General features: G+C 34.0%; 2 protein-coding genes across 2 annotated transcripts; one reads left to right on the top strand and one right to left on the bottom strand.

Moving 5' to 3' along the window:
* On the bottom strand, positions 6,826 to 7,182 carry LOC107647535. Its single transcript, XM_016351607.1, has one exon. The coding sequence runs from the start codon at positions 7,180 to 7,182 to the stop codon at positions 6,826 to 6,828; it is 357 nt and encodes a 118-aa protein (XP_016207093.1).
* Positions 9,831 to 15,314, top strand: LOC107605181 (signal peptide peptidase). Its single transcript, XM_016306964.2, has 12 exons — positions 9,831 to 10,004; positions 10,133 to 10,250; positions 10,783 to 10,898; positions 11,000 to 11,151; positions 11,246 to 11,331; positions 11,750 to 11,877; positions 12,198 to 12,248; positions 12,640 to 12,726; positions 12,836 to 12,905; positions 13,789 to 13,925; positions 14,403 to 14,480; positions 15,052 to 15,314. The coding sequence occupies exons 2-12, from the start codon at positions 10,211 to 10,213 to the stop codon at positions 15,130 to 15,132; spliced, it is 1,026 nt and encodes a 341-aa protein (XP_016162450.1). The 5' UTR covers positions 9,831 to 10,004; positions 10,133 to 10,210; the 3' UTR covers positions 15,133 to 15,314.

Raw genomic sequence — 16,929 nt, 5'->3', positions numbered from 1 at the left:
CACAATCCTTGGCTAACTTTCTTTTTAGAGGGAGCTTTGGCGGCCTAACAGGTGAGGATAGAACCTATCAGCCAAAAAAAAATGTAACATAGTTAGTAAACTAGGTAAGGATGTGAGTATGATAAATTTAAAATCATATAAGCTCGTGAACCTGTTGAGAGTCATCAGTTGCTTCCAAGGGTGGTTGACTTTGGTCAAGATTGATTTCGGTTGGGACTTCTGGGACAGGGGTAGCGGAGTCATTCTGACCTTCACCACCATTAGCAGCAGTGGGTTGTGCAGCGGCAGCCTCTGCAGCAGCAGCTTCTGCAGCTGCAGCAGCCTCTTCGGCAGCAGCCCTCTTTAGACAGTTCCTTCTGGTGTGTGCTGCTTCGCCACAACAACGACATCGACCTTTTTTATATATTATTTTCATCTTTGTCTTCAACTTCTTACTCTCACTTGGCTCCTCATCTGCATATTTTCTTCTTTTTTTCTTAAGTGGTCCGGGCTTGTTTCTAAATTTTGGGGCTTGTGGTCTGTTATATGGTGACTTTTCCCATAGTGCTTGACTTGGAATTGGATTGATATGGAAGGCATATGTGTTATTATATGCTTCCATGGTCAACCACGGATGACAGTAGTCCTCCGGTCTCTTACCAGCCCTTGCCAGTGCAGCACACGCATGCACACATGGCATCCCTAAATAGCATTCACACAACAATGAAGACAACAATAGTAAGTCTACAACAAAGGTTGATAATGATAATAAGACTAAGACAATGAATTTAAAAAAACATTACCACTCAATTACCAGAAACCACATGTGCAGAGCCTCTTTCCCAAGTCCACAACCATGTTGGTCGGCCAACCATGTACTTCTAACTTCTCATAATCTGCGTCACCAGACCACATCGGGACCCAATTTTTTTATTCCTTCCGTATCTTTTCTAACCTGCTGCGCTGTATAGGAGGTAGAACTCCAGTGTTCGAATTCAGCTTCACCTTGTTCCTAGCTATCGACCTCATTGCATACATTCTGACTTCTTCCAAGAGTGTGATAATAGGCTTAGCTCTAGCATCTTTGATCCTGGAGTTGAAGACTTCACAGGCATTGTTGCAGATGTTATCTATTTTAGGTGCATTACTGAAGAATGCCCGGTTCCAAGAGTCTCTAGGCCACTTGTTCAAATACTCCCAGACTTCCTTATTAACCCTTTCAATCTTTTTGATGATATCAAGGAAGCCATCTTGGCTAGTACACCTTGCACAATCCCAGAGTAGCGCTCTAAGCTGGAGATCCTTCCATTGCTTGTTGAAGTTCTTCCACAGATGCCAAACACAGAATCTGTAATGGACATCTGGAAAAACCTCCTTAACTGCATTTATAAGGCCCTGTTTCAGATACCAAAGTAGGGGTCAGATAGTTGTTATCGGGCAGCAAATTTGTCCCTACAGTTATATAAGTGACATCAATATAGTCCCTAGACTTGTTCAAGTGACATCAAACTAGTCCCTACACAGCACTATTACAGAACATTATGCAGAACAGGATAAATGAGTAACAACAGATTGACAGAACATTATGCAGCATATAATCAGTCCAGGGGTTAATTTTGCATATATAGACAGCAGCCCAGTGTATTAACATCATATAGATAACTACAATAGATAGGTTGACACTAAATAACTTAGAATTCTTAAGTCACAACTACTTCATAAATAAGTCACAATAGATTAATTCAGCAACTATAGACAGCAGCCATGTGTATAATCATCATGTTGAAACACACCCAATAGGTAACTAATAAGTAACAACCAGTGACTTGTTATAACTAAGAACTATTAAGTCACAACCAGTGTATAAACATCATTTTAAGTCACAATAGATTAATTCAGCATATATAATCAGCAGCCTAGTGTATACACATCATTTTAAGTGACAACCTATAAATATTGCATACCTTCTGCATATCTGAGATAAAACAGAGCTTGTTCTTCTTATAATCCCCCAGGTCTTGATGAAGTAATTCCAAGAATCATCTCCAGTTTTCAGTGTTCTCAATAGGGACAATTGCATAGGCAATAACATATATATGATTGTTTGTATCTTGGCCAATTGCAGACAATATCTGACCACCATGCCGGGTCTTCAGAAAAGCCCCATCCAAGCCAATGAGGGGTCTGCAACCAGCCAGAAATCCTTTTTTACATCCCTCCAAACAAACATACATCTTCTCGAAAATTGGATCATCATCAGGGTTGGGCTGAGGTATAACCCCAACTGTGACAGTGGATCCTGGATTGCTCTTCAGCAGTGTCAGCCCATAATCTCTCACCATGCCATATTGGGCAGCTGCATCACCGTACACAACAGATCTAGCATCTCCTAAGGCCCTGGTCAGTGAAGACTTGTTTAGTTCCAGATTACATTTAGTCTTAAAATATTGTGCAGCCTCGGAGTGTCTCAGATTCGGATATTTTCTTAGTTTCTTCACCAATTTGTAGGCTAGCCACTTCCTATTAGCTAGTCTATTTTTTGTCTCTCTTGCACAGGTGTGGTCATCCATGAATGTCTTGATCTGCCAGCAGTTGTTCTCAGTATTGTTAGAGGCATACACAAGCCAGCCACAGCTCGCATCCTTACACACAGCTCTCATCCTCACGTTATCGTTCTTCTTAAACCAAATCCTTCTACCCTCTTGTATGCAATACTCACGCACAGCCTCTTTGAACTCCATTTTTGTAGTGAAAGTCATTCCAACCTTTAGCCTAAGCTCTCCAAACCTCCCTCCTTCTCTAAATGCAGGGAATACGTCATCTGAATCAACTTCCTCCAACTCATCCTCAGAGTTTGAAGGAGTCTTCATTTCTTCTGAGTGCCATGAGTCTCCACCATCAAAATCATTATAAGGATCATCCTACACATCATGATAAGGAGCAACTGATGATCCAAACTTAAAAATCGATCCAAAAATGATTTCATCATCCTCAGAATCTGAGTCTGCACAAACAGGACCATCTTCTTCAACTATAACAGACTTCTTTCCTTTTGTAAGTTTCTTCCCTGGCCTACTTCTCAATTTCACATTACTCTTTCCTGCTGTCCTATCCGGAGGCAAGTCTTCTTCACTGGACACTTCATCACCACCAGGCCTATATGCTTCATCCTCTGTACTATCGTCACTGTCATGGCTGTCTGAGGATCCCTCTGAACTAGACAAAGCAACAAAGGCTGTCTTGGGCTGTTTTCCTTTACCAATTGTTCTTGTAATATTTCCAGTAGCAGCAGCTCTTGTCAGTGGCCTCCTTCCACATGCTGCTGCTGCTGTTTTTACATTCTTACAGCCTCTCTTTGTTTTAGCCTTCTTGGTTTCTTTTCCTTTGGACCAAGGTTTCGGAATTGCTGTGGGTTGGGGCATTTTTTTTGTGGGATTTTGGGCTTGCTTTTACTGGGTTGGGCCATTGTTTTTGGTGGTGGATTGGGCTTAGGTCCAAGACTTGCAGTGGGTTGGGGGAAAATTTTTTCTGCTTTGTCTCGGTTACCAGCAGCCAATGAGGTAGGTGGCTCCTTTGGTTTTGTGGATTCAGTAGTATTCTTTGGTTCAGAAGTTGGATTGCATGGTGTTGTGCTGGGAATTGGTTCAGCTGTGGCATTGGTGGTGGGTTTTGGGGTGGGGATAATGGTTGGTATCAGCATCAGCTCCTTGCCAGAAACCACTAGTTTTACTTCCTCAATATACACTGGCTCAGATACTCCATGTTCGTAGTACACATGAATAACCCCCTTGTTCTGCTGAGCCAGGTAACACATCTCCATCAGCTCATTATCATCTGCTATTGCTCTTAAACCAGTTTGCATAGGCCAATTAGGCACCAACCACCAAGTTTGGCTAACCTTGTCATACCCAATTTTGTTGTGATAGTCTCGGATGAAGAATACATCCAGCGTGTCTGTATCAATATCCAGCAACTCACAAGTCTCTCCACCGTTGTAAGACATACTCCTATCAGCCCCTGTGATAAACGACCCTCCATGGTGAAATATAATGGTAATTAACGGATCACCCATCTGCCAATATTTACAAAAAAAAAATTAATTGATCACACCCATTGTTTGAAATCAAACATCACTGCTAGTAATAGATTAAGAATCTGAAAGTAAAGAATAATCAATTATTGTCCACTAATAAGAAATGAATAAACATTACTGATGTCATACCAAGAAATCACATCTAGCTATGCAGAGAAAGTGTGAAATCAAGAACATTATTTTGGTTTAACTAAAGATAGCAGTTCTCTAGACACTAACTTCAATCTTCATGGATCAAACCATTCAAATTTACATACCCTTTCCCACAACTAATCCACTAGTCCAGGCCAAATTCATCTAACAACTTGACTATTCCAATAGCTAATTTAACTTCATTAGCAATTGCAAAACTTACTTTATATTATTCTAACATATGTATGCAAGAATCCATTATGATCACACATTCTGTTTAACTAAACAGCATTACATATTTCATTCAATTTAACTAAACCAACCCAATACAAAGAAAGGCAATTAGGTAAATCAGTCAAATTCAGCATCTGTTATCAGAGTTACAAAAAATTTCAACTCCCAAAAGATCTTTACTTCTACTGTGATCATGCAAACTCTGTTTAACAAATTCATTGATCAGAGTCATTGTCCTGAAACACATTAACAGTTTGGAAACTCCTCCACTAAGAGCAGTAAACCCTAACACATAAAGAACACGTTTTCATATCATCAAAACACAGGAAACACTCCTACTCTATAATTTTCTTGGCCAAACCACTACGAAAGCCAGTAGTGATTAAACCCTAGCACAGAGAACAGAACAGAGGCGTTCATACCCACCAAGACAATCGAAAAAAATGGCCTAAACTTTTGTGAATATTAGATTAACAACAACATCAAAAAACAGAGGAACCACATTTTTTTTTCATTTTTGGCTTACCTCTTTCAGAGCAATCAGGCTTCCCAACTTTGTGTATGAAGGAGAGGAAAGCAGCGATGCTCCAAAGCCAATGTCTTCCACTGAAATCGGAGCGGTTAATGGAGGAGCACATGCACCATTGGAGATTGAGGGAGGGAGAAGAAGAAACCTCACTCTGTGTTGTGTTTGTTTCGTGTTTAGAGAGGAGGGAGACAATACGTTATTGAAACATTGAGGGAGGGACGTAATCAGCGTGAAACGACGTCGTTTCATGTCATTTTGGCGCCACAGTCAAAACGACGTCGTTTCTGTGAGTCCCACGTGTCAACGACGCTGCCAGCTAAGCTTTACGATTGCGCCACCTGTCCAAAAATTGCTGGAAGGACCACTTTGAGTCCCGGAGTGCAAGTTCGGGGATGACTCTGAGGAACTTTTAAGTTCAGGGACTACATTGAGGCTTAACTCGAGTAAGAGGAGAAGAGAAGTTTGTGTCACAATATTTATGACGTCACGCGTGACTGCAGGTGGTAGAAGGTGATGCGTAGTTGACAGTGGAGAATTGGCAACTGCTGGTGGCGGAAGAGGACGTGTGGGCGTGTGGCCAGCTGCTGGTGGCGGGAGCGGACATAGGGGTCTTTGACGTCAGTGATACATAAGCAAAGAGAAAGAGTTTTGTAGTTATTTTATTTTTTACTGTATATAAGAGTGAATGTGGGATTAAGATTACTCTTGATTTATAATTTTTTTTCCCTACTTGTTAGGCTTCTTTTGCAGTTCATATACGGACATAGATTATCTCAATTTTTTTTAACAATTGAAGGAGTAAAATATTTAAGCTTAGGGTAAGCATTTAGTGTTAGGGTTAGGAAAGAGTATGTATTTTCCTCAAGCTTAAAGGCTATCTCTGGGATGGCTTCTTTGTAGACCATCCATCTCTTAAACTGAAGCTCGTGGAAGAGTGATTTGAATATGGCGTCAGTTAAACCTGGCGTTGCCAACGCCTTTTTGCATTTGTATCAGTTCGTACACTTGTGCGTACGCACACTTGTTGAAACTTGCATTCCTAAGTCATCTCAGGGTTTACTTGTATATGGCGCCAGTTAAACCTGGCAGGGCACACTCCCAGGAGCTTCTCGGTGTTATCACAAAGTGGTGCCAGTTTAACCTGGTGTTGCCAACGCTCAGGGCACACTCTCAGGGAGTTTTTTGGTGTTATTTTAGGATAACTTCTCGTGTTTCAAGTTGTCAACGCCTTATTTATTCATTTCTCACCATTAATTTAATAAGTGGGACAAAAAAATCATGAAAGAGAAAATAATGAAGGATTAGAGATCACACTTTACTCCTTCAATTTTTTTTTTTAATAATTGAGAGGATCCATTCCCGTTTATACACTAGTTGGTTGCAGTTGACTAATATCCTAGTTGGATTACCTAACAAAATTGTTTTGTTTTCATCTAAAACCACATTATCTTAAAAAATTAAAATAGTTGATTTGATACTCTTCACCAAAGCAAAGCCCATGTTTTGTTAAATGTCTTATCCTTTCAAAAATGAATATGAGTCAAGTTTGATATTTTTGTTTAATAACGAGCGAAAATTCAAAAACAAAATTACATATAAACTGTTTTAGAGAAAAATATTCCTAAAAAATTTATTGTAAAAAGAAAATCATAAACAATTAAATAAAAAATTTAGGTGTGTTTAACTTTAATTAATCCATTTGCACAATTATTTCTGAACATGTGATTAAGTGTTATGTTTCACTTAGTTAACAAAGTTTGGAAAGTTGTTACAAGCGAAAAAATGCATATAACCTTTTATTCACACAGAATATTTCATTATTTTATTTACAATATATATGTTATTGAGTTGAAATCAACTAGTGTGTAGCACAAGCATTCCAAACATTTCTACTCCTCTGCAGAATTTCGTCCTTTTTGGGATTGAGATCTGGAAGTGTGGCAACATATTTGGACATGTCGTCATAACACTGCTTTCCCACAACATTTACAAGGTTGGAACAACATTTTTCAGTAACTGTTTGATTGCCATAAACTACACTCGAATGAATCTCGTCGCGACAGTCTTGCGCTACCTTCTGTGAACAGCGGCTCAAATAGGTTTGGTACATTGCAAGTGGTGATGGCGCCAAATTAGATGCACCTCCACTTTCGACCAACAAAGAAGCATGAGCCATGACGATGAACAATACACAAATGTTAAGGAGTGTTGCCATGGTTCAATGCTCGATTATCAATGTCTTTTGTTATGTCAAATCCTTTGTTGATTATGATGATTTGTAAAGCGGGTTTTATAGGGGACAAACATATAACTCTCTTATTGACATGATTTGGTTCAATTAGTTATTTGATTATGACACGAAAACTTACAAATAAATATGAGTTTTCCATAACTTATGTCATTATTAAATATATGCAAGTTTGTTTCAACAATATTTAAAAAAAAAAACTAACTAATACATGGTTAAATCATCTTCTTTCCATAAATGAAAAAAGATCATGCATAACTAGAAAAACTTAGAAAATATTTGGAGTTCAATTAAACGCAAATTTAACTCAACCTTCCTTCTCAAGACTTAATTACTAAACCGTTATGATTATTAATATTTTTTTTGATAACCTTGTGTTCGAGTTTTGTTTTTATTTTAGTGTGTTGAGTATTTTTTGTTTCAAAAAAAATTAATGTTCTTTTGTTTGTCATGTAGAATGAATTTTCGCTATTACACTTTTATTATTGTAAACAAATATGTTGATTGGTGCATTGAGAATATATTTTTTTGTTTGGCTGGTACTTTAGTTAGTTATCTAGCGAAATTGTTTTATTTTCATCTGAAACCACATTATCTTAAAAAATTAAATAGCCGTTACTCTTCACCAAAGCATAGCCAATATTATTTTGTTTTGTTAAGAAATGTGTGATCCTTTGATATTCTTTTTTTTTTAAACAACGGACAAAAATTCAAAATACAAAATTACATATAAATTGTTCTAGAGAAAGATATTTCTAAAAAGATTACTCTAAAAACGCAATCATAAACAATTAAATAAAAAATCTAGGTGTGATTAACTTTAATTAATCCATTTGCACAACTATTTTTATTCGAGAACATGTGATTAAGTGTTAAAGTTTCCATAGTTATTACGAGTGGAAAAAATGCACGAGAATCGTGTAAAAGTTGATCCATTTACTTTCGCTACCAGGTTGAATTTAGTTAGAATTTTAAACATATCAACTAAGTTAAATGTCCGTCTAATTCATGTTAGTGTCTAACACTCAAATATGCTCGTACAACACATGTTATGCATATACTTGTATTTGACGAGATTTTTTATTCTTTTTCATAGCCATTTCAAATATAAATTGAATAGAGTAGCGTTCGATGAAAAGATAGAGAAATATCGCATTAGACAAATCAGTCTTTTAATAGCACTTTATATCAGAGTCATAACGTTTCTGTCCTTTAAGTAGCGTTTGTTTGAGAGAAAGAGATAGAAAAATTGAAATTGAGAGATAGAGACTAAGAGGTAGAGATTGAAATAAATCTCAGTATTCTGTTTGGTGTAAAATAGGAGACAGAAATTGAAACAATAATGAAACTCTAATTTAATTTGAACAAAAGATAAAATTGGAATTAATTAATTGAAATGAGGATATTTTAGGTATAAAATGTTATTAAAGTTTCAGTTTACATCTCTAAAAATTTTAGTCCCATGTGTCTTCACTTTTTAGAGGTACTGAAATAATAAAATTTTGGAGACAGAAAAAAAAATTTTAGTACCAGTCTCTGAACCAATAAACATAATACTGAGTCTCAATCTCTCCATCTCTGTCTCAATACCTCAAAACAAACACTACTTTAAAAAACACAAAAAACATTTTGGCGACTTAAAAACTTAACAGTGTTAACAGAAGGACTACAGGTGTTCAACAAGAGTTAATTTCAAGAACCAATTTAGTATTTTAATTGTTCAGAAATTAATTTGTCTAATGCAATAATTTTTTAGGGACTAAATCATCACTTTATTCTTGAATAAAATATCAATAGTAATATTAAAAATGGTCAACATTAGTAGTTAGGATATTAGTAGTAGAGAATAGATAAATTGGCATTTGCAAATAGTTGCATATTATATAAATATACATATGTTTAACTCATGTTTGTATTCTATATTTTTTAAAATTTGGTGATAAAGGTTTTTATTTAGAGAATATTTTTGGTGAAGAAGAAAATTGAATAAAAAATAAAGATTCTCACTAAATTAATAAAAATATGTATATAATTTTTTTATTGCTCTTATTCCAATAAAAAGAATTATTTTTTTATTTAAAAATATTCTTGATCGGAATATTATCCGATGTTTTATGAGGTACCTATGTTTCTATTTATATTTCACTCTCGTGAATCATTAATCAAATTTTATTTTTTTATTCTGACTAAATATTAGCATAGTTATCAAAATCGAATCAATGAGACTATTAGATTATTGGGTCATTAATTTAATCGGTGGGTCATAGATTGAACCAGTTGATAAATTAAAAGTATTTAATCAATTTAAATGATGATTTAATCTGAATTAATGATTGAATGACGAAATTTTCGATCTAACCGGATCAGTTCGCATTAGAAAACAAATAACACATAAACAAACTTGAGCCGGCTGATTTGGCATGTTTGGAGACTTTTGTGTTTCAAGTTTCAACTTTCAACGGCTAAAGGGTAAACTAAAATCTAAAAAGGGTAATATTGACTGACGTGGCAATTTGAAGGCATTTGATTGGCTTACACACCTCCACCTACGTGGAGGAGAAGCTAAATCCGCTTTCATCCTCGTTACCGCGTGATCTACAATTTAATTAGATGTTTAGAAATTTAAACAAATCAATATCAAAATATTAAAACGAAATAATCTTAAAACCCTAAAATTGAATCCATTTATTTCATTTTTGATAAAAACCATAGTCTTATTTTATTTTTTCGTTCCTGGCCTCTCCGATCTGCAAAGTCTGCGACTGTGCCTAGTGTTGTCGCTGCAAGAGGTTTCATTTCATTTTATTTCCGAGATCCTTTTTAAACGTTATAATTTTGGGAAATTCATTTCTGAAATTGAACAATGATGAACTTCTGATTTCTGAATTCTGAAGTTCTCGTCGTTTTGTGATCGCAGGGGGAGGTCCATATTCGGAAGATTATACTTCAGAAGATCTTTTTTTTTTTTGCTACTTGTAAGGTAGATTTTTGAAACATGAAAAGCACTGAGAAAATTGCCAATTTGGCTTTAGCAGGTTAGTGGAAAGTTTCTCTTCAATGTTACTAATTGATCGTTTCTTTTATTTTATTTTTTAAATAATTTTGCTTTGTTAATTTATGTTTTGGAGGTAATATTTCTGAGTAAATTGGAAATGGGTGAAAATGAAGACTAGTCTTTGGTTTCCCTGAAATTACCTTTAAGAATTCTAGGATAATTCAGTTGATGTTTATCTCTGCTCCTGCTACTGATTAACATAGATGGCTTGGAATGTAAATTCACTAAGCTGTAGGGTTGAATGAGTGATAAAGTGATTGTGGTTTAGAATTCTTAATAGGTTCTTGAATTCAGATGGTTGTGCTATTATCCGTTTGGATTGTCCATGAGAGGAGTTAAAATCAAGATATATGTAGGCCTTTCAAGTTCCTTTCTCTCCAATTTTACATGCATAGGGAGCCAAAAAGCGTTTCTCTTTTTCTTTTCTCTTTTTTTCATTTTGTTTTTTGCTTCTTTTTTTTTTTTTTGAGATAATTTTTTGTTAATTAGTTAGTTTCTATCTTTTGTGGCAGGGTTAACCTTTGCACCTCTTGTAATTAAAGTAGAACCAAATGTAAATGTTATCTTGACTGCTTGCCTCACTGTGTTTGTGGGATGTTATCGTTCCGTCAAACCAACTCCGCCTTCTGTGAGTAGTACCTTTCATGCTCAGTTACTTCATATGTTGCTCTTTGTTCATCTTGAGAACTGACTTCCCTGAAATGTGGCATGTATATAATAATAATGCAGGAAACAATGTCTAATGAACATGCCATGCGTTTTCCCTTTGTTGGGAGTGCAATGTTGCTCTCACTTTTCTTACTCTTCAAATTTCTATCAAAGGACTTGGTGAATGCTGTATTGACAGCCTACTTCATTTTACTTGGGATTATTGCGCTTTCGTATGTTCTTTACCTAGGGCCATTATGTCCCATGTAGATTCTTTCCCCTTCATATTTGCCATCTTTCTAACATTTATTCTTTCTCTTTTTACAGGGCGACGGTATTACCACTTATCAAACGGTATTTACCAAAGCACTGGAACGAGGACATCATTGTCTGGCGCTTCCCATATTTCCGTTGTATGTGAGACATGCTTGCCTCCTTCTTTCACCCTACTCTCTCTGTGAACTCTTTAACTGGGGTATCAACCCTGAAGTTATATATAACCAGTCATCTTTTAGTCAGTGATGATATTCTTCAACTTGTATCACTTGCTTCTGCTGACTACGGCAGCTAGTTTTGTGATGTACGTGTGAAGTATAACTTCCTGAGAATTTTTCCTTGCCAAGTATACTTTCTTTTTCTTGTTTAGTTAATGACTATATTTGAAGCAAACACGTACATAAAAGTTATATGAACAAAATACCTATAGGGGACATATATAGCGACAAAGTGTTTGAATTTTGCATTTTTTTGGCTGTTTGCATTTGGTCTAGTTGACAGTAACTTGCTTCCATCATGCAGAATGATATTTTTCATTACACCTTTCTTACACAGCTTTGGAGATTGAGTTTACAAAGTCACAGATAATTGCTGCAATCCCTGGAACTTTTTTCTGTGCTTGGTATGCTAGGCAGAAGCATTGGCTGGCAAATAATATATTGGGGCTTTCTTTTTGTATTCAGGTTTGATCCTTAATGTGTTGTTCCTTAAACTCATTCATTTTACTTACATTTCTCTTGCCTGGAAAAGGTATCTTTTAGAACTGTAAGGTTAGCATTCTTTGTTTCTCTTTATTGTTGTGCTTTTGTACATATTATGAGCAACTGAATTGAATGCATTAAATAATAAATATATTCTTTTATATCATAAATGTTGAAAGTATGATAATTATACTCCGAAGAGCAAGGGTTTAGAAACTAACTGATAATACCTTGTTTGTGTAAATCACATTTGAATTAGTAACTAGTGGAGTGACAACTGGCTTAATCTTTAATCTTCGCAGGGAATTGAAATGCTTTCTCTTGGATCTTTCAAGACTGGTGCTATTCTCTTGGTAAGAATATTTTCTTCAATTATCCTCATTGTTAATGGTGTTTTTAGAACCGTTTTGTTTTAATTTTAATTTTAATTTTACTAAGTTTTAATTACTGTTTTCCCCCACTGGATCACCCGTCATTTGTCTGCAACTAAATCAAGCTGCTCAAAATTGTGTTCTTCATTTGAGAAAATTTAGATAAGCTCTTTTCTTTTTTTTTTTTTTCTGAAAGAAAAAAAAGGAAAACAAAGTTTTGGAGAAGCAATTCCTCATTTTTTAATATCTTGACTTTGCTGATTTCCAATCCTTTTTACCGAGACTAGTATTTAAACAAAGTTTCTACTACACTTTTTTTTTAGTGTTTCCTGTTAGTTGATGTGTGTATCTTTTCTATTCATGTGTTGTGCAGACTGGACTATTTGTATATGACATTTTCTGGGTTTTCTTCACTCCAGTGATGGTTAGCGTTGCTAAATCATTTGATGCTCCGATAAAGGTTAAAGTCTTATATAAGTGAATTGAGTTTATTTTCTCCTTTATATGAAGTTAAATAGTATACATTATACAATATCTTCCTAATATTGATCATTCCAATTATTTTTCAGCTTTTGTTCCCCACAGCAGATTCTACCCGGCCATTTTCAATGCTTGGCCTTGGTGACATTGTCATCCCTGGTAGGCTGACTTGTTTATTGATGTATTTTCTTGCAAATGTATCCGGCTTTTTGTAGCAGTGAGATTAGTGTAGAACTTCTTAATTTATATCTGGTATTGGATTCTGATATATTGTAGGAAAAGAGTTGTACGTTAATGAGTGAGTAGGGATGTTAAATTTTTAAGTGGCTCAACTTGAGGAATGTTAAAATGCAAGTTTTTAAAACAAAGGTAATGCATTTCACCACATTATCTGTCAATTTATAGGGACACAAAAGTGAGTTTCATGTGGAATGAGGAAGAATGGTTGCTCTCACCTTTGGCTTCATGAAACCTCAAAAGCTATTGGTAGAGCAACAAACAGCAACAAAATAAAATAACAAATGTTATCTCCCTAATTACACCTGATATAACAAAAAAGTTAAATGTAAATTCTTGTGGTAGTGTCATCCTCTACTAACCAGAACTTCTAAGATCTTCACCTAGTTTAAGTCTGTAAAATTCTTCTTTGAGATTATTCTGATCTTCAATTTTGTTTCACCTATGGTTAACCACATATTTAGTCAATGACTATTTTATAGAGGCTGTATGGTTGTTTCAATTCCATCCATGTTGCACTTGCACTACTTGACCATTGTTCTCTATGTGACCATTTGAATAGGGAACTTTTCCTATCTCATTTCTGTTATGAAACATGTTTCATATTTTCTTATATGCTTCACATTGTGGAATTAGTCATGAAAAGATTATATACTTTTTTTTATTGTATACCCTGCATGTACTGCAGAATTTTATGCAGTTTTCATCTTTCATATTTTCATACTTATGTGCATTTTGGGGTGAAGAGTCAGTGACTTCTATGTCATAATTTTGTTATTTCATTTTTTTTATAAAATACCCTCAGGTATCTTCATAGCATTGGCTTTGCGGTTTGATGTGTCTAGAGGAAAACAGCCTCAGTATTTCAAAAGCTCATTTTTAGGATATACTATTGGCTTGGCGCTTACAATTTTTGTGATGAATTGGTTTCAAGCTGCTCAGGTGACTGGATCTGAGTACTTATTTCTTCTTTTACTTCCCTCTTCTGTTCTTGGCTCTCAATTATGATGTCATGGTAGTTTAAGATAGAAAGTATTTGAAGATCATATTGACACATATGGCTGATCAAGCATGTGAAAATATCATGTTTCTTTGACAATTTTGTGAATAATATGATGAAATGTGCATCCGACTGACAAAATTAAGGCCATGTAGTGTGCTGGGCCATCCTGCAGTTTGAAAACACCTACAAAATTAAGTACTAAAGTTGCAAAGTTCCTCCAGTTTTTATGTTTACTCATATATCATAAAATATTCATCAATTATAAATGAACTTTGAAGTGTTAGTACATTTTAGTAGAAAAGAGTACTATTGAAATTAGCTTTTTTAGATTCATATAGGAAATGCATTCTCTTTTAACATGGATTGATTGGATTCCCCCCTTCCCCCCTCCTTCTTTCCTTTTATCTTTGTTTCAGCCTGCTCTTTTATACATTGTACCTGCTGTAATTGGATCTTTGGCTGTTCATTGCATATGGAATGCTGATGTTAAACAGGTTCGTTTGACTTACTAATTTTACCTCTGATCTGTTCATTGTTAAATTCTTACTAATTTTTTGTGAGGGCAGTACATACCCAATAGGGTACTTTGTAAAAACAAATTACTTGCAAATTGCAACAGTGTAATGGCAATAAAAGTTTCAAGCATTTTCTTTTTAGAATAAAAATACCTAATGGTTCATTGATAGTGGATCAAAAGTTAAATTCTATTTTGGATATTAATTGAATGTTAGAAACCACTAGAAAGTGTGAGTTTTAATTTTGGTTTGAAACTATAACATTGTAACTAAATTTTCTTCTACTGTAAGGTTTTAACTGTTTTTAAAAAAACTGCATCATGTTACAGATCAAAACTAAATCTTGTACATATTTACAAATGTAAATTGACCTAAAGTTTCCTGTTAAGGTTTCTATAAGGTTATTAAGTATGTTTAACATTTTATCGTAGTAATAACAATCCTTATGAATCGAGTTATAGTTAGAGGAAGACTAACTGAATGTATGTTTAACTAGACTTAGACCTGTAGAATTTATGCATAACAACTTTTTGATTTTGTTTCAAATCAGTTATTGGAGTTCGACGAGTCCAAGATAGCCAACTCATCTCAAGAAGGCAGTGATCCCAAATCTAGCAAAAAGGTGGAATAAACTTGCATACCATAACTCTTTGGAATTGAAATATTGGAGTTGGAGAAGAAATAGTCATTTTCTGGAAGCCCCAGTTACCTGTAATGCTAGCTTATTCAGCAGCATACATTTGTAAAAGATTTGTGATTGAGAAATATATCATTAGTCCCATTTTTCTGCTCAAGCATTTTTCTATCACTTAACCGATTTTCTTTTATCTCCTTTCATTCTTTCTTATCTTTTTGTTGTTTCCAAATTCGTTTTCACTGAGTATACATAATTTTGACAAGTTTGCAAGAGGAAGCCTTCTTTGTTAGATGGCGTTTTTAATTAGGGTAAAATATATTTTTTTTCCTTAAAATTTGTTAAAAATATTCATAAATTTTATTTTATTTCAATTTTGTCTCAAAATTTTTTGAATTGTATCAAATATATCTATGACAGTTGATTTTTTAAAAATATTAGGACCAATTCAACAATAATTTGGGCAAATCACAATAATAAGCTAAAGGGAGTAAAATTTTACACCAATCAGCCAGAACGAAAACTGCTTCATGAATCCACCAATGCACGTTTACATGTAGTTCGAACCAGCTAAATTCGAACTTCATTTCTATATTGGGTTCGAATTATACACAAACACACGCACACACTAATTCGAACCAGCTTGGTTCGAATTACACACACAGTAATTCATGGTATAATTCGAATTATGCTGTTAAAAAATTAATAATTTATTAAAAAAATATATATTTTATTTCATACGTTAAAAAAAAGCTAACAAAATATTTAATTACGAGACTTCTTTAAAATATTAATGAGCTATCAATTCTTTGTTAGCTTTTTTTTAACATATGAAATAAAAAATATATTTTTTAATTTTTAAATTATTAATTTTTTTAATAAATTTTTTAATAAAATTTTTTTAATAAATTATTAATTTTTTAACAGCATAATTCGAATTATACCATGAATTACTGTGTGTAATTTGAACCAAGCTGGTTCGAATTAGTGTGTGCGTGTGTTTGTATATAATTCGAACCCAACTGGTTCGAATTATGTAGGAATGGAGTTCGAATTTAGCTGGTTCGAATTACATATAAACGTACATGGGTGGATTCATGAAGCAGTTTTCGTTTTGGCTGATTCACGTAAATTATTTTCTCCCTTGGCTTATTTCTGTTTTTTGCCCCAATAATTTTATCAGCACAACTTTTAACATAAGCAAATCAAATATAGTTATTATTTATTATTATTGAATTATTCATAAATTTTTTTAAAATTTAGCTATCAGGAGTATATTTAATACAAATAAAAACTTTCAAAAACAAAAAATATATTTTATATTTTTAATAATTTTTATTTAAATTCAAATAAAAAATATTTTTGTATATATATTTATGTTTTAAAGTTAGTAAATAATAAATTAAACAAAGATAGTAGTTAGTAGCTTAAAATTGAAAAGCGAAATGTTAATAAACTGCTAAATTGCTGTAAAACTATTTGATTAATGAGAGGTGGATGCTAGAAGGTTAATTATTTTTAATAGAAAAAAGAATGCATTTTTAATGGAAAAAAGAATGGAGAATTAACTAATATAAACTCAAATACAAGAAAAAATAATTATTTAATATTTAATTTTATAAAAAGTTCAATGTAAATTGTAAAGTTCTTTCAAAGAGTATTTGTATACAATGTTTTTGCAATCTAACAATTCCTATACTATAGTATTTACTATTTAATATTTAACCAATCCCTATTTACCTTTTTATCTCTAATTTCATTAAAATACTTCAATTTAAACCCTAAAACTAACCG

This window comes from Arachis ipaensis, chromosome B06 (assembly GCF_000816755.2).
Source record: "Arachis ipaensis cultivar K30076 chromosome B06, Araip1.1, whole genome shotgun sequence".
NCBI lineage: Eukaryota > Viridiplantae > Streptophyta > Magnoliopsida > Fabales > Fabaceae > Arachis > Arachis ipaensis.
Note: the sequence above shows the minus strand (reverse complement) of the source record. Positions and strands in the feature narration are given on the sequence as shown.